This window comes from Conger conger, chromosome 5, assembly GCF_963514075.1.
Source record: "Conger conger chromosome 5, fConCon1.1, whole genome shotgun sequence".
NCBI lineage: Eukaryota > Metazoa > Chordata > Actinopteri > Anguilliformes > Congridae > Conger > Conger conger.
Genome location: NC_083764.1, coordinates 31,009,390 through 31,027,723, shown reverse-complemented (window position 1 = coordinate 31,027,723; position 18,334 = coordinate 31,009,390). Strand labels below are relative to the sequence as shown.

General features: G+C 40.4%; 1 protein-coding gene across 1 annotated transcript in view; it reads left to right on the top strand.

Moving 5' to 3' along the window:
• greb1 (growth regulating estrogen receptor binding 1) overlaps positions 1 to 18,334 on the top strand; it is a 68,902-nt gene that overhangs the window by 27,008 nt on the left and 23,560 nt on the right. The window contains exons 14-21 of the mRNA XM_061242531.1: positions 594 to 709; positions 1,674 to 1,873; positions 4,052 to 4,141; positions 6,252 to 6,796; positions 7,374 to 7,476; positions 7,703 to 7,858; positions 13,246 to 13,382; positions 14,141 to 14,302. Coding sequence (XP_061098515.1) covers positions 594 to 709; positions 1,674 to 1,873; positions 4,052 to 4,141; positions 6,252 to 6,796; positions 7,374 to 7,476; positions 7,703 to 7,858; positions 13,246 to 13,382; positions 14,141 to 14,302 — 1,509 coding nt within the window. The remainder of the gene's footprint in view (positions 1 to 593; positions 710 to 1,673; positions 1,874 to 4,051; positions 4,142 to 6,251; positions 6,797 to 7,373; positions 7,477 to 7,702; positions 7,859 to 13,245; positions 13,383 to 14,140; positions 14,303 to 18,334) is intronic.

Here is an 18,334-nt window from a genome sequence, read left to right as displayed (position 1 = left end):
AGAATTGTTTGCACAAACATTTTCAGCTGTTTGCTGAAATGCAATTACACTGGTCAAATTAGCTAACCTCATCTGATCTCATTCTGATATCATTAGAATGACCCAGAGCAGTGTCAATGTGTGGTTATTTGCGTTACTGTCACCTTCCTGTCAGCTTTGACCAGTCTGGCCATTCTCCTCATTAACAAGGCATTTCTGTCTGCAGAACTGCTGCTCACTCATTTTTCTGCACAATTCTTTGACTAGTGTGCATGAAAATCCCAGGAGATCAGCAGTTTCTGAGATACTCAAACCACCCTGTCTGCCACCAACAATCATTCCACAGTCAAAGTCACTTAGATCAAGTTTTCCCATTCTGTTGGTTGATGTGAACATGACCCATATCTACATGAGTGTATGCATTGCACTGCTGCCACACAATTGGCTAATTAGATAATCGCATGAATAAGTAGGTGTAATAAAGTGAAAACGTTTCCAATAAAGTGCTCGGTTATAAAAAACCTTTATTATCGGATGCCTAATGATAATGAAAAGTCATATTTTCACAATATTTTCGTCATGTTAAAAGTTGCAACATTCTATGTTTATCCCAGGTGTGGTTAAAGATCCAGAATGCAGACTGGTCGCCACGTACCTACCTGGAGCTGGAGGCCCTGCCCTGTATCGTCATTTTCACTGGACTGGACCCACAAGGAGAGTCACTACCCAGGTAAGGCAGCTCCTTCTATCACAGTGAAGGAAAAATTTCCCACAATTTCAGTCTGCATGTTATTAATCTTTATATGTTGTTTTTAATGTAAACCAAATATAGCTTGATTCAGTTCCATGGATTACCTTTATCTGTGTGACATAGCTTGAGTTTCCAGCATCCCTGAGCTTACCATTGACTACTGATCGTTTCGGTTTATCTCTTTGGCTAATAAACATGTCTTTCGAGTAAAGAACTATCTTTTGACTTTTTTTCCCCATAAAAAATACAAAAGTTACAAAAGATATCCGTTCTGCTCTGCTAGCTACTGATACTAAAATACACTGGGGCTGATCTACCCAGTACTACAGCTCTCAGCACCCCTTGCCCAAGTCTTTAATCTGACAGTTCAATTCAGTATAATGCCTTAGGTGTGGAAGGAAGCCCACATACTCCTACTTTAAAATGGTTGTGGCCCCTGTGACCTGTATATTTCCTGCCATATCATTAAGCTTTCTTGCCTTGCTAAAATCTTAACCGTGTCCGCTCAATGATTACCTTCCTGATTTCCAGATTCCAAATAAGCATATCAGTTGCTGTCAAAATAAGCGAAATAAGCTCTATCTCTCTAACTCTAAAATGTAGGTGTATTCACCGTGCTGCGAATTGGCTCAATGAGATGGGTTTGCTTCTGTGTATCTTGAGGTTGGGGGCGACATGGCTCAGGCAGTAAGAGCAGTCGTCTGGCAGTCGGAGGGTTGCCGGTTCGATCCCCCGCCTGGGCTGTGTTGAAGTGTCCCTGAGCAAGACACCTAACCCCCAAATGCTCCTGACGAGCTAGTTGGTGCCTTGCATGGCAGCCAATCGCCGTTGGTGTGTGAGTGTGTGTATGAATGGGTGAATGAGAAGCATCAATTGTACAGCGCTTTGGATAAAGGCACTCTGTAAATTCCAACCATTTACCATTTACCATTTACCATTTAAGGTCTTTGAAGTACTGCGACCTACGTTTGAGCAGGCCCTCCAACCTACTGCGCACAGACCTGGAGCAGGAGCTGGGGCTAGCCTGCTACCTGGTGGCTACTGAGACTCGGAATAATCAAGCAATCATTAGTGACCTTTCTGAGAGTGACCCTGAGAAGCTGAGCAGTACTGAAAATGAAGATGAAGAAGTGGTAGCAGATTGTGAGTTTTCGTTCTCTCTCATTTTTAAAGAAATAATTTTGTATTCAAGATAACACCCCTTGAAATGGAACATGCAGTTTTCAAGGGGGTCCTGGGAAACATATACAATAATGTGCAGTAAGTAAAAAGTTGTGAGTCAAAGCTATGGTTAATGACAGGATATAATAATTGTTTTTCTGAAATATTAGCTTTAAGAATCTTTTGTATGATCATTGTTGACATTGTTATTTGCTCATATTTTGCAGGATTGCTCAGTCCCAACAGGATTTTTCTTTTTTTATATATATAATTTTTGCAGTATTTCCGAGAATTATATGCCAAATTTTGTGGGTTTCATTTATCAGCATTTTTATTCATGAAATAGCAGTACATGACAAAAACAGACAATATGCATAGAGTAGCCTAATCATTTCCGTGTCTCACTGGGCATTAAATATTTATACTAATTCAAAACATGAATTTCCTTTGAACATAAACTTCACTTTAATGCTTTAAAAGAATAACAACGACAAGAATAACAGTAATAAACAATGAAAAACTAACAGACAAACTGAAGAGCATACCATACATGGCTTTTTTCTCATTTTTTTTTAATTTTATGCAAGATTTATTCTGTAAAACGGCAATTTATACAGCATTGCAAAGAATATGGTACTTTTCTGATTTTGCATTGGATTATGCAGTTGCAGAATCATGAAAAACTGGAGGGACTGATTGCTATGCTGATATGTGGTCATGTCAAGTAAGCATGTATTCATGTAAATGCCCCTGCTGAGTTCAGAGGGGAACCCACATCTCCTGTCAAAATGGTTGTTATGCTGTCAAGGGCTTACACACTACTGTGAGCCAAAAATAATAACACTTCAAATTACTAAGAGGCCAAATGAAAAATAAATATTTTCTGTATTTAAGTGGATACCACAGTCAAAACACTGGACGAATCCCCTTTCAAATTTAATAGCATTCTGCATAGTTTTTTCTAAGATGTCTCGGCGGTTTTCCAAAAAGGACATTTGGACTCCATAAGGGCACATAGAAACAAAATTATATTATGGGTCTCATGACGTGTAATATATTGTATTTAGCTTATTAAAGCATACAACACTTTTGATCCTGAAAAAAAAAGTGTTTGCACTTTCCCCGGCCTGTCACCCACCCGCCCCCCCACCTCTCCCTCTCCTCGTGTTCTCCTCAGATAGCAAAATGTCAAGAAGATTGAAAAAAGTTATCACAATAATAACATCACCCTAATATATTCATTGAGGTCCATTGATTGATGTTTTTGTCAAATACCCAACCCCAATCAATAAGTCAAACACATTCCATAATTTCACATGCTCATGATTATCATATTCATGATTCAAAACCAGGTTTGTCCCTTATCTATAAGCATACTGAATAATAATGCAATATTTTGAGAGTGTATGCTCACTGATAAAAAATGGGTTCATGTCAATGAAAATGCCGTCTATTGTGGAGCCAATTGTGAAGGTGTTTTCACAGTCTTCCTCAGACATATTCACTCGAGAATACTCAAGAGGCTAGAGAGATGAGAGATTCCTTGGAAGTCCCCCAAATAACCTTTTTGGCGGTAGAATCTCAGTTCTTGGCTCAGCTGAAGTTATTGTATTTTTTGCTCTTGGATTTGGATTACGCATTTACTGTTCAACTGGATTACTAATACTGGCCAGAGAAGCTCGTTCATGGGCTCTTCTTGTTCCAGAGAGCCTATACAAAACGTAGATAATAGCATTCCTATCTGCAATAACTTTTGTAGAATTATGCAACGGTGAAACAAACAACAATGATAATTCCTCCAGAGAAATCCTAGTTTTTAGAATTGCATTATGCATTTGCTTTGCTGGACCCTGGCCATGAAAAGGACACTGACATTACCTTAATTCATATAGCATATAGATTTCCAAAATGCAGAAAAGGCGAGGTCACCCTGCTTGTTTTGCCACCAACATTGTACAAAATAGGGACCTGTTGCCACTAAAGCAATGCCATCTTAAAATAGGTTATACAGATAGAACCACGCGTTTATGTAGGTATAGACTTGCCAAAGAATACCATGAAGAGAAGGCTGCACTGCAAGCCACTGGTAAGGCTCAACAGAACCGCTGATGAATTTTAAGTTTGCTTGATCCCATATTGTGCTTGTGTGTGTTATCACAGTTCCGTGTATTGTGAGGAGAAGTCCAGTACAGCGACAGAGATCTCTCTCCCAGGAGTCAGCTACCTCCTCTCTATCCTCGAAAACCTCAAGTAAGATGTGAGATGTGAATAGAGCTAATGCCAAAAGGTCTTTCATGAGTTTTTCATACTGATGTGCCTAATAAAGTCAAACTGGGGTTTGCTTCTGAACCAGTGGTTTCACAATCCTTACTAGCACTTCTCGTATTACTAAACCCGTCGATGTACTTCCCTCTAGGGTCTTTCAGCGAACTTATCCCTGGTTATGGGTATGCACTTTGTTGTATGTCGCTCTGGATAAGAGCGTCTGCCAAATGCCAATAATGTAATGTAATGTATGCTTCAAACAAGGTGCTGGCCCCAGTTTGCCTAGGCTGGGAATGGTGCTATGCTTTAAATGACCTAAATAGTGAAATTAATGTTTCTTGTTATTGCTAATGTATCATTTAATGATAAGGCAACCAAACTTTCCAATGGCAACACCAGCCACATGGTTGACTACCATGTTTTGCACAAAGAAATTAATTGAATCATGGGCATTGTTTTAGGTGACTGAACACTGACAACCTCAAACAAACCACCAAGAAAAAGTTCTGCTCATTATTGATCAATTGCTGGCCCAAGAAAAAGGGCCAGCAGACAGTACCTAAATTATGGCAATATTAATGCTGATAATTCTTTCAGTTGAATCGAATGTAAAATGTATGTTTTAGTGTTTGTCTTGAATATGTATGGTAGAATAAACAATTAATTAATTGCTTTGTGGATCTTAAAATGCACACAAGAAATTAAATAAGTGTCAAACTTTTGTAAAGTGAATTCTGAGCTTTCTTCAAATAGTAGTTACAGTATATTATTAATAACACTTCTTAACACTTGCGTCAGTGTATGCTGCATCCTCACTGCATCCCACATATGCTACGAGTGTGTGGAAAATGAGGTCTTCCGTATTTCACTAGATGCTTATTAAGTTTTTGATAACAATAAGACTCCATTTAAATTCAGAATCTGAAAAATACCCAGACTGCATTTGTGTTTCGAAGTGTGTGTATGTGCAGATATCCTGTCGAACACATCCATATGATTTAAAGCAGCACTGTCACGCTTTTTTCAGTTAAGATTATTTGGATTCAATGCTTAAATTATATGTGTAGGCATTTTTAAAATCACCGCCAATTTGTTTCTTAAATATGGGGCAAAACTTCTCAAAACATACACGTCCAGCGACATCATCCAGGTGATCACATGACAGTCCAACAAAAATATGGTAATGTTAGCGTACAGATATCACAGAACCTACTGTGGCTAGCCTGAGCGATATGAGGACAGCTCAGACTTCGCTGAGTTACGGCACGACTCCACTGCAGCCATCAACGTCAGCAATCATCATCAGCCTACTGTTGTATTTTGCTCACTGTACATTGGACGTCTCATTAAAATCAATTCACTATATCGGAATGAACGCGTGCGTGAATCATTGAGAAATGAACCTTGGTGATTCTCTAACTTTGACACTGGCATCAAACGTGATGCGATGGCTACAGTGGAGCCGCTGTCATTAATTACAATGGATTCGTTCCCTCAGCGTCCAATGGCTGATGGTGAATGCTGATGTTTTAAACCGGAATTTACAGAGAAAGGATTGCCTGAGCGAGAGAGACAAGGGGTCCAGGAGGGCAACTAAGCAATGAGTGAGTAAACATCTAGCTAACAAGCTGTATCAAAATCTTGGCTGTGGATACTTCTTCCAAATAATCCTCCTATTGCTGCAGAAGAAGTTGGTAAGTACTGCAGGATGTAGCAAGGGTTCGACCAAAGTTATTATTGACAGTGATGCAAACTCCGTGTTTGGTTGTCCGCGTCCCTATTTGTATGCTAACATTACCGTTTCATATGATCACCTGGATGGGTGGCCGTCCATAAACCAGTCTGTGCGTTCAAGGGTGGAGTTTGTGCGCCCATTACCTTCTGGGTAACACAGGCTGGAGATTCAAGCCAAACACGTCCAGTGACATCACATTTGTTTTGAGAAGTTTTGCCCCATATTTAGGAAATGGCTACACTAACAGTGATTTTAAAAATGCCTACACACATAATTTAAGCACTTAATCCAAATGAGCTCAACTGTAAAAAGTGTGACAGTGCTCCTTTAACAGCTATTGGCCCTCTCCCCTCCCCTTAGCAGCAGTGAATGGAGACCCACCCATCCCGGTACAGCCTGGCCTCCCAGTACCCCCTCCAGACGGCAGCATCATGAATATGCATGGTCACTGCCCTCCTCAGGACCGCAGGGGGTCCGAAGAGGATAATAGTGCCCCCTGTGGCATGCCCGAGAGTGGTATCCCAGGAATGCCCAAGCCCCCTTCCTCCAGCTCCTCTTTATCTACCCAGAACTCTGAGGCATCGGGTGCGGGTCAACCCTGCACTTGGGCTCGCAGCCGCCAGCAGCCACCGGCAGTGTTCCTGCCCAAGGCTGTGTATGATGTGGTGGTCTCAGTTGATGCAGGCGGCCTGCCCAGGTATGCCCACCTCCTGCCGCATGCAGGTGTGGAGTGGGTCGGCCCCTTTCGCCCTCAGCTCAGAAGGGTAATGACTGCCACCGAGCAGTCCCTCTATTACCGCCAGTGGACCGTGCCCTGCGCTCAGCACATGGACAGTAACAACCAGGCTGTTGCTCACCCCGATGGATTCCACCCCCGCAGGCTTTTGCTCAGCGGGCCCCCACAGGTGGGATGCTCTCCCAGAAACATCACCACGCCAGCAGCCTGTGACTTACTTCCATAATACTTTCAAATGACCTTAACAGAGAAGGCCAAAAATAAGGACAAAGACTTAATTTAAATTATTGTCAAACATATATATTACAGTCAAGCTAAAAAGTTGCTGTGCAGCTCATCCTATGAAAACACTGATTCAGTGTGTGTATGGGCCCCACAGTCTTTGATCAAATGTGGTCTGTGCCAGTGCTAATTTTGGCTGGTAGGCCCACATGGCAATATATAACTGGAAAATGATTCCCCCAGGGTGGGTCTGTCTGCTTCCTCATTCATTTTTTATTTGTGGATTTTAAAGTTCCTTCCTCAAATCATGATAAGTCGTATTGTGTGCAGTCCTGTTTGAAAGTGTGTTAACTCTTCATGATGTAGTTTTATGGCATGTACACTCCTGAAGTAAGAAATGACATTGTATACATTGTTCATTCATAGGGTTGCAAAATTCAGAATGCATGGAAATTATGAAAATGCATTAACAATTGTTTCATCATACACTTCACACACATTTATAAATGTTCTTTAATTTGCAGGTTGGGAAGACCGGGGCTTACTTACAGTTTCTGGGAATTTTATCAAGGATGCTTATTAGATTAATGGAAGTTGATGTCTATGATGAAGAAGAGATCAACTTAAGTGAGTAACTGGTTTATGATGCTCATTTCCTGTTTACCTACTGATTTCATGTTTACCTACAGTACCTTGATATAAATATATTCTACTTAGCCAGCCAACCGGTCAGAACGTATTACTAGAACATAAAAATACAAGATGAGACTTGTCATTTACCTAAGAAAAGAAAACACCCCAACGGAAAAGTGTGTCTCTTGTACCTTTAACTTCTGCCTTTTTTAAATTCCAGGTGTACAGCTGGGTTCACCTCAGTATCATCAGATGGATGCAGCGTGGCCAAATATAGAGGTGTTCAGAACCATGCGTTTTGACTACACAGTCCATGACCCCAAACATGAACACATAAGCCCTGTGTATTCACTAAACTTCACTCCCACTGGGAAAGGTTGGCATTTTTGTTCATTTATTATAAACTTGTGAGACCAAATGATGAAGGAAGATGGGATAGATGTGAATGTATCAAGAACCATAGCTGTGCTGGTTGTGTAACTTAGTTGAATTTGTCAACAAACAGACATGATTTAAGACAATGTGAAAATATTTATTTGTATGTTTTCTTTTTTCAAATGCAGTTCAACAGAAAGCATATTGAATAAGGGAACATAAATGGAAAAATATAAAGGCTTCTCCCAAAGAATGTAGCAGTGGCAGTGCCCTCACTTACCCCACTATGTGACGGAAATAGTAGCCTGTGTCACATGTATGTTGTTACCTCTCGAACTACAAGCAAAATATGAAATATGAAAAGCAGTTTTATGTTTATGATTATTTTTCTACTCTACTGAACATGTCCTGAACCATGAAGTCAAAATTGATGTACGGCGAGCCAAGATTTTTGTGTGACGTTACTGTACTCTTACAGTATTTCTTCTAGTGTTTTTTAAAATTTATAAATGAAGTCATAGACAAGAGAGATCTTTCACATTTTGAGTTTATTTTCATGAATCTTTCAGAAGTCTTTTATGTAGTATTTTTTATTATCTGTTCAGAGAAAATTAAATGTAAGATAAATAACAAACAAAAACAATCAAGACACTATTTTTGTATAAATATGAAAAATGCCTTTATTAAAGTGGCATATCCACAGAGAGGGTGATTTTAAGAATCAGGGTATGATAGGTGCTTTTAAGATTATTTTGATCACTGGCCTAATTGATTTCTGGTTCTTAACCCTTCTTGGTTGAAGGCTTTTTTGGGTGGCTTTAATGCTCCAGGAAATGACTTATGTCATTGCCCACCTGTACACTTCGAAAACACCAGAACCTGAACCTGTTGAAAAATTCTGGGGAGAACCCTGATATATTTTAGTTACAGTGCCCTCCATAAATTTTGGGACAAAGACCCATTATGACTTACCAGGTGGCATATGTTAGCGTACTAATCCACAATGGTCTGACATACTTGCAGGTTCTGACAGTAGGGGGATATCAGTGCCCTTGTTCATCATGAGAAGCATGCATTATCATGAAAGAGCTGAAAAGTCTGTTTCTGGAAGTAACCAACAGCTCCAAAAAACTAGCCAGAGGGAAACAGACATTTGAATTATGGTTATGTTTCGTCCCTGGTGGAACAGATGGGCTTGTTGCTGCAACAACAGTGCTTTAAGCCTGCAGAAACCTAAGTTTAAGGTTAATTTAGGAGGATAACATGTACATGGTCTATATAAACCACCCAGTGAAGTCACACAGACAGCAGAAATGAGCTCAGCTGTTGAAAATGAGCTTATTGTCGACAAACAAGCCATCTTTGTAAGAAGAGCATTTAGAAGGGAACATGCTTTTTGAGAACGACAAGACTTTTTAATGTCATCTTTATGAGCACCATTAGATAATCAGTTACCTCCAGCGATTAATACAAAAAACTTTATTTGTCCTCCCATTTCATACATAAATGCAATGTAGGCTAAAGTGCATAATCACAAACAAATAAATATTTCCATCACGTTCCCATTACGGTGTACAAGTAATTGGTTACGAATTTACGATTTTATTCATAAGTATACTTTGATTTACTTGCTTTTTAAATAATGTCACCACACTGAAACATTGAATAATATTATTAGCGCATGGGAAGTCATGAAAGGTTATATGATGTAATGTTTCATAGTGCTGGCATTATTAGAAAGCAAGTAAATCCAAGTATTATTAAGAATTTTATTTGTCTGATAATACTGTCCTTCCAGTTTCTCGCTCATATTGGCCGTTCAGGTTATGTTTGATCTGTGAGTAAAAGACAACATACGTTACACTATGACAGTTCAAAATACATTGCTTTGTATCAAGCCCCAGAAGTAAAAAAAAAAAAAAAGGTACAGTTATCACGATGATGATTCATCATAGGTTCACTAATCAAATTGTAGTTCATGTCTATTAAATGGAGTAAGGCCAAATTTTATTAATATCTTAAAAAAACATCTTGGATTTGTGTAAACAGCAATCAACAGCAATACAATTTATCCCACTCTGGTAGGATGAGTAGGCTTATAGTCTATCAGTGCTATCTGTGCTCATTTTTGTTGTTATACAGTAATAGTGCCACTGCCATTGCTGATAATAAAATGTGAACAATGCACAGGACAACAAGTCATCGAGTCATTTGCATCTTTGCATGTCCCTTTATCATTCTGTGACTTAAATTTTTACAGTTTACAATTTGCAGTTGTTCTCCCAATTGTTTAATATCAAATATTGTATCAATGATGTGCTACTATCTCACTACTCAGCTCTCACTGCTGATGGTTGTGAATTAAATCCTATTTGAATTTGGAGTAAATTTGGATTATGGGGCATGTAGCTGAACATACAATTAGCACTGTGGCGGGGGTTGGGTGGATGAAGACATCAGTGCCTTTGCCCTGCTGATATTAAGTTAGTGTAGTGATGCGCTAATGTTAACAACATCCAGGTCTCTATAACATTTCCATTAGGCCACACACAAAACCATTAGCTAGCAATGTTAAATTAAAGTAATATTTAGGCATGCTCTTCCTGTTCCCGTTCACTTCATGTCGTTATTAAAAAACCCCCCCAAAAAAAAAAAATTTTTTTGTCATGGGTAAGGTAGGCTACTGTTTTGGCTACACACTTTTTAAACTTTAAAGTCCAGGTTTTTCCTCTATAATAATGACATGAGACAACATGGCCCTCAATAGTCATAGCAAAGACGTATCTTAAATGGTCGGCATTTATATAGCGCCTTTATCCAAAGCGCTGTACAATTGATGCTTCTCATTCACCCATTCATACACACACTCACACACCGACGGCGATTGGCTGCCATGCAAGGCGCCGACCAGCTTGTCAGGAGCATTTGGGGGTTAGGTGTCTTGCTCAGGGACACTTCGACACAGCCTGGGCGGGGGATCGAACCGGCACCCCTCCAACTGCCAGACGACTGCTCTTACTGCCTGAGCCATCTATCTTCTTTCTGGATGAAAAATTGCTCAAATATGTAAATATGTATATATCTTTTTTAGTAACTCAGTAGCAAACTGAATGACACATGATGGGAAATCAAAGAGAGAGCTACATGTTTTAGGACTACAAACATAGCTTGTGACGTGACTCGGAAGTGAGGGAAAAAAATCTGTTATCTAAAATATCTCCAATAAATCCAAAAGAATAATGCACTTTTAAAGTGTAATTTTTTTATAAATACAAAAAAATATCTGAGGAAGAATATCTATTCATTAATTTGTATTTCAGTGAACCATAACACTAAACACATTTTTAAGGTTCACTGAATGCATTCACAATTCCTTTTAATTCCTTTCTACCACAAACATCTACCCAGTGCTTACTGTGATATGCAGATGAGCTTGAGACAGACAGATTGGCCATCTCGACAGCCCAGCCAAGCTGTTTCTCATTTCAAAATTCTCTCCGTATCAGATAACAACTCCTTTTCTCTGTTTACAACTTTGATATAAGCTAGGCAAAATCGGTGGTGTTAGGGCAGCCTGTAGTGTAGTGGTTAAGGTAAATGACTGGGACACACAAGGTTGGTGGTTCGATCCCTGGTGTAGCCAGAATAAGATCCGTACAGCTGTTGGGCCCTTGAGAAAGGCCCTTAACCCTGCATTGCTCCAGGGGAGGATTGTCTCCTGCTTAGTCTCCTCAACTGTATGTCGCTCTGGATAAGAGCGTCTGCCAAATGCCAATAATGTAATGTAATGTTCCCCTGAGAGTCGCTGGACTCACTGAAATGATTCCAGAGAAATAACATAAAGTGCATTTTGGAATCAGCTCGCTCCCAAGAAAGAATTGGCACATATACCATGGAAAGTGATAAATACAAATATTTGGCATTTGCAGCGATTTGTCAATTTCCAATACAGGCCAAAATGCAATGTGACTGTTCCTATTGTCGGAATCTCGCAATACTTTTTTTCCCAGCCAGCAAAATTCTTGCCACAGAACAAACTAAACTAAAATTCTTACCTTTGGAAACTATTATTGCAGTTTATCAACATGAGGACCAAAGTTATACCAATGAAAGTCAAAGAAGCCATTATAAGACTGAGAAACAAGAATAAAATGGTTATAGACATCGGCCAAACCATAGGCTTACCAAAATCAACTGTTTGGAACATAATTAAGAAGAATGAGAGCACTGGTGAGCTTACTAATCGCAAAGGGGCTGGCAGGCCAAGGAAGACCTCCACAGCTGATAACAGAAGAATTCTCTCCATAATAAAGAAAAGTACCAAACCACCTGACAGATCAGACCACTGTCCACCGAAGACTTCATGAAAATATATACAGAGGCTTATTTTGCAAGATGCAAACCACGGGATAGCCACAAAAACAGGATGGCCAGGTTACAATTTGCCAAGATTTACCTAAAAGAGCAGCCACAGTTCTGGAAAAAGGTATTGTGAACAGATAAGACGAATACTAAGTTATATGAGAGTGATGGGAAGAGCAAAGTATGGAGGAGAGAAGGAACTGCCCAAGATTCAAAGCATACCACCTCATTTGTGAAACAGGGTGGTGGGGGTGTTATCGTCTGGGCATGTATGTCTGCTGAAGGTACTGGCTCTGTTGATGGTAGTACTGTTGATGGTAGTAGCAAAATTAATTCTGAAGTGTATAGACGCATCCTATCTGGAGTTCAAGCAAATGCCTCAAAACTCATTGGCCGGCGGTTCATTCTACAGTAAGACAATGATCCCAAACTGATCCCAAATACTGCTGAAGCAACAAGAGAGTTTTTCAAAGCTAAAAAATGGTGAATTCATGTTGAAGCTCCTGATCTGAACCCAACTGCGCATGCTTTTCATATGCTAAAGAGAAAACTTATGGGGACTAGCCCCCAAAACAAAACATGAGCTGCAATACCACAAAAAAAGTGGTGATGTCCATGAATCACAGACTTCAAGCAGTCATTGCATGCAAAGGCTATGCAGCAAAATACTAAATAGGACTACTTTCAGTTACTTAACATTGCTGTGTCCCAAACATTATGGTGCCCTGAAATGAAGGGACTATGTATAAACTATGTATATATTTTTTTTATTACAAATCTCAATATGTCTTTGTCTCAATGTTATGGAGGGGATGGTATTTCCTTCAAGACATCTAAAGTTTTTTAAAATGTACTTGCTTGACCTAGGCTAATTATTTATCTCAACTACAGCTAGCTTCATCTTCTCTGGAGAATCTGGATCAATTTGTGACTCAATTTGTATGGTGCCATGGGAAAATGACTGAAAATTACTTAGTTACCTGGAAAACTCCCTACCTTTGCAACCCTATATCTGATACATCACAGGAAACCCCAGACAGAAAGATGAAGTCTACCTCCAAAGACACACCACCAGGATAAAGCTGTCCAAATATGCTGCCTACAATACTTACCATCACTGTGAGCAGTGCCACCAGTACATGGGCTTCAGCCCAAGATACCAGGTAAGGACACATAAATGCAAGCACACTTATGTAAGCATGCACACCTGCAAGCAGTCATTAGAGTACACATATGCAAGGACACTCATTGGAGTGCACACATGCAAGCACACTCATTGGAGTACACACTTGCAAGCACATTCATTCCGAGTACACATATGCAAGCCACCATTTATGTTTTCGCCCATAACTCCTGAACCATTTGGTCTAGAATCAAAATTCAGTTTTTCCATACATTCCTTGGCATATGCCAAACAAAATGTATAATTTGTCCGCCATTTTTAGTCAGGAAGAAAGTTTCTGACAAGCACCTGGTCCAAATAGATACCCCAATTTTAATTATTTATGTTTTCGCCCATAACTCCTGAACCATTTGGTCTAGAATCAAAATTCAGTTTTTCCCTCCATTCCTTGGCATATGCCAAACAAAATGTATATTACCAATTTAATTTGTCCGCCATTTTTAGTCAGGAAGAAAGTTTCCGACAAGCACCTGGTCCAAATAGATAACCCAATTAATAAATTGGCTGCCATTTTGAATTGTTAATTTTTCACTTTTGATAAAAATCCCTACTTGCAGTGGTCCAGGGAATAGCACTGTTGCCTCTGAGTAAGAAGGTCCCAAGTTATTGGACAGGGTTATTATTACTCTATGTCTATATGAACAGTGAAGTTTAAGTGGGGCTACTCTATTTTATCTCTGGGTTTATCTGTCCATGAGCAGTTGTAATGTGGTTGCTGTGTTATACACTTATGTTTAGCTGTATGAGTCCACACTCCATACCTTCACCTTCTCCCACCTGCTGCTGGGAGAAGAGATCCAGTTGTACTTTATCATCCCAAAGTCCAAGGAGCACCACTTTTCCTTCAGCCAACCCGGAGGACAGCTGGAGAGTATGAGGCTGCCCCTGTGCTCTGACCAGGTATGACTGTGCCACCTTACCTCCATGGTCTCAGTACACCATTGCAGTCTTAATATAAAAACTACAGCTTCCGGACTGTGAGAGGGTGTTGAACATTTTCCTACAGTATAACCTGCTCAAAGAAACAGTTAATGAATTGCGAAATGCTGTAAAAGTTGTGACGTCAGTAATTGCATTTCAGTAGTATGAATGGAATAAAGCACTCCAGGGGCTTAATTTATAAAAACTTTTGTGAATGTGGCCAATAACAGCTATTCTCCTTGAACTAAGATTGCATTTCAACATTTCTTGCACTCTTCATAAATAAAATTGGTTATCAATTACATGTTATTTTTAAAGCATGAACACAGTATAGGGTTTTTACACTATACGAATTAGTGAGGAGGACTATTTGAAAGTCCTCCCGACTAATTCCTCACGTTGGCGCCAATTATGTAGGTGAAGCAGTGTATACTGCAATTAGTAATCAGTCTCATAAAATTACTATTATCTGAAATATCTAACCACAAATGTAGTATTTTAATTAATAATTAAAATAACCAATATTAGCGATTAAACATACAGATAACCTGAAGGTTGGAGTTCTTTGAAAGACAAATTTCACTCGGCTCTCTTGTCATGCAACACCAAAACAGACTAGGTTAGGTTAGGCTAGATTAGGTTTAATAACATAATTTATTAACAAAACTACAAACACAAAGTAGACAAGGACGGATCTAATCACGGAAAAAGAATGCTAACAAAGAATGCTACAGGGAATGCTAACCAAGGAATGTGGGTGTAGGTGCGTGTGCGTGTACGTATACACGCGTACATAGGATTTGTCTTAAACAAAGGAGAGGCGTGTGGGTGTTGGTGCGGATGTGTGCGTAATTGCTCCAATAAGTCAGTTAGTGGTTATTAGTGGAGTTTGGAAGAGTTAGCTGTGGTTAGGAGTAAAACACATGTGTTTAACTCTACAGGTTACATGCGCAATAATAGCAAGCAAACCGATTCACATAATAAGCTACACAGCTAACAAAGCATACTCACATAAATAACGTGAACTAACGTTACAAACAGAAAACACATATATTCACAGCAGTTGAACCACAATTAAGACTAAACTAAACAGTAGCTAATGCCTGGGATGTTTGGTCAGTCTTACTGAGTCTGTTTACATTTACATTTACATTTTTGTCATTTGGCAGACGCTTTTAATCCAAAGTGACTTACAAGTGCATAGGTTCTACCACAAGTCAAAGCATCACATCCAGAAGTAGGAAAATACACATGGAATGCTGTTCTAAACATATAGTCGTCATCATAAGTGCAAATTATTATTATTATTTTATTTTTTTGGGGGGGGGGGGGGGGGGTTAGACAAGGATAGGTTTACGCATTGCTGTCTCCGGTCGTGGATGTCCTGGAGAGACGCGATGATGGAGCCGTAAATGAGGAATTTCCGTGGGGAGCTACGTACCAGTTGGTGTCCTTGGCTTTAGCCTAGGCAACACGATGCATGATCTGGTCATGCTGGTGGCGTTGGTCGCAGGCCGCAAAAGTTTGTTTGGCTGTTTGTGATACACGGCGTGTGTACCAAGTTCCAGGTTCTTTGGAAGTTTTCCTGGTGGCTATCTAGCACAGTGCATACACTAGTTCACTGGGTTGAAAGTGTCCTGGACTTAGTTACTGTAAAGTAAGCTAAGTTGCGTGCTATGATCTCGGCCTCTGTCCGAGCGGGGAGAGAGGTGTGAGAGAGAGAACCTCTGCCGCTGTCCAAGTTAGTGAGCTGAGCAAAAGGGCAAAAAATGGTCTGGACAATGGATTGTCCTAGCTCTTATAGTGTGAAAGTTTATTGCTGCCAGCGTTTCGGTATTGGTTTAACGGTACCTAGACGTCACGCTGGGGTTGTGTTGCAAGTGTCCTGTGGAGTCATGGGAAATGTAGTTACGTGGTCCCTACAACAGCCTACTTCAGGGATTTGTGTGTAGTCTTCAAACATTCAGTACCTCCACATAACTGGCAGGTAGCCAACAATTGTGATTGTAAGACAAATATTATTAATGAGGCACCAGATTGTGTAGTTTTGTGAGAACCATGGTCTGTCTCTCTGCTTTGCTTTGGTTCAACATTGCACCATTCTGCCGTGGTTTATTTTTTACATTACATTACATTAATGGCATTTGGCAGACGCTCTTATCCAGAGTGACGTACAACAAAGTGCAAAGTGCATACCCATAACCAGGGATAAGTGCGCTGAAAGACCCTAGAGGTAAGTACAATTTCAACTGCTACATGCACAACAAAGATAAGGACCAGGGCCTATTTGATCATCAGACGTTTATTTATTTATTTATTTATTTATTAATTTTTTATTATAAATCAGAATACCACAACAAACTGCTTACCTAGCCAAACACTGCTAACCTAGCCAAACAAAACATCCTAATACACAAGTAAATATCAGAGAAAGACAACAATTAAGGTTTACAGAGAGGTAGGGAGGGACAGGGAGAGGTGCAGCTTGAAGAGGTACGTCTTCAGTTTGCGCTTGAGGATGGAAAGATATTCTACTGTTCTGACAGTCCCTGGGGAACTCCTGTGGCCCAGGCAACCTGGAAGGAGTGGCCAGAGAGGTAGGACTCAATCCAGTTCAGGGGGGATGGAGTAATCCACAGTGTCGCAGGCAGCAGAGAGATCTAGAAGAATGAGGACAGAGGAGAGGGAGGCTGCTTGTGCAGCATGGAGTGATTCACTGATGGAGAGGAGTAGCCAGATCTGAAGCCAGACTGATCGGTTTCGCAGGTTGTTCTTGGAAAAGAAAGAAGAAAGTCAACTAGAAGCAGCTCATTCTATTGTTTTAGATAGAAAAGGAAGAAGAGATACCGGGCGGTAGTTCTGGATGATGGAGGGATCCATGGTAGGCAGTGGGGTGATGTGGGCCTTCTTGGAGGATGATGGAAAACAGCCAGAAGACAGGGAGGAGTTGACAAGGGAGGTGACAAATGGGACAATGTCAGGTGTGACAGTCTGGAGGAAAGAAGAGGGGATAGGGTCAAGGTCACAGGTTGTAGGGAAGTGGGAGAGCAGGAGTTGAGAAACATCAGAGTCTGTAAGGGGAGAGAAAGTAGAAAAGGAAGGGATGGGCCTAGAGGGGGGAGGGGCACAGAGAGGGGGGCAGTAGTTGCAAAGGATCTGCGGATGACTGTGACCTTCTCATCTGAAAAAATCTGCGAAGTCATCAGCAGTGAAGGAGGACTGAGGTGGAGGAGGCGGTGTGCTGGGGAGTGAGGAAAAAATAGAGAACAGTTTCCGGGTATAGCCCATTGTGATTACACATTACCTTGCCAACCTTGCTCCCAAGGATGCCACCATACCACTATAACCTCATTATAAAAAGAATGAGCTTGACTAACTATAAAGATTTGCATTTGTATAGTTCTTTTAACAGAGACACTGTTACACATAAGCCCCTTTTCCACCACAGAAACGTTTTCTGGGTCTCCAGGAACTTTTTGTACACCAACAGCGTTTTTCACTGAGGAATCGGCTCCAATCAAGGAGTTGATTTCAGTTTATGGGGCATAGTTTCTGTACCCCTTTTTAATTTCTGCTCATGTGGGAGTACGTTTCTTAGGGACAAGGCACTATGGGACGGAGCTTGCAGTCATGTACGTTGCTGATTGGTCAACCACAAGCTTCCTATGAATCATCTTTTGCCAAGCTAAACAACTGCATTTTACTTTTCTTTAAATGGATTACCAACTATACATATGGCAAACTTTGTCAGAAAATAATCAAGCAGGATTCCAAAAAAATAAGACTACAATAACCAGAGTGGCTGATTGACCAGGATTAGCTGCAGTTCTTCACCACAGTTCACTTACTTTGCATAATTTTCACGGTTCTGGTAGTGACTCAATAAGTCTTGAAGGAGGTCTGACGTTTCTCCTGGGTTTGTCAGCTGAAATGCTTGGTGCTGCAGGGTGGTGAACCACCTCAGCCTGTGTGTTGTGCTCTTCCTGAATGGTGGCTGATGACATCGCATCA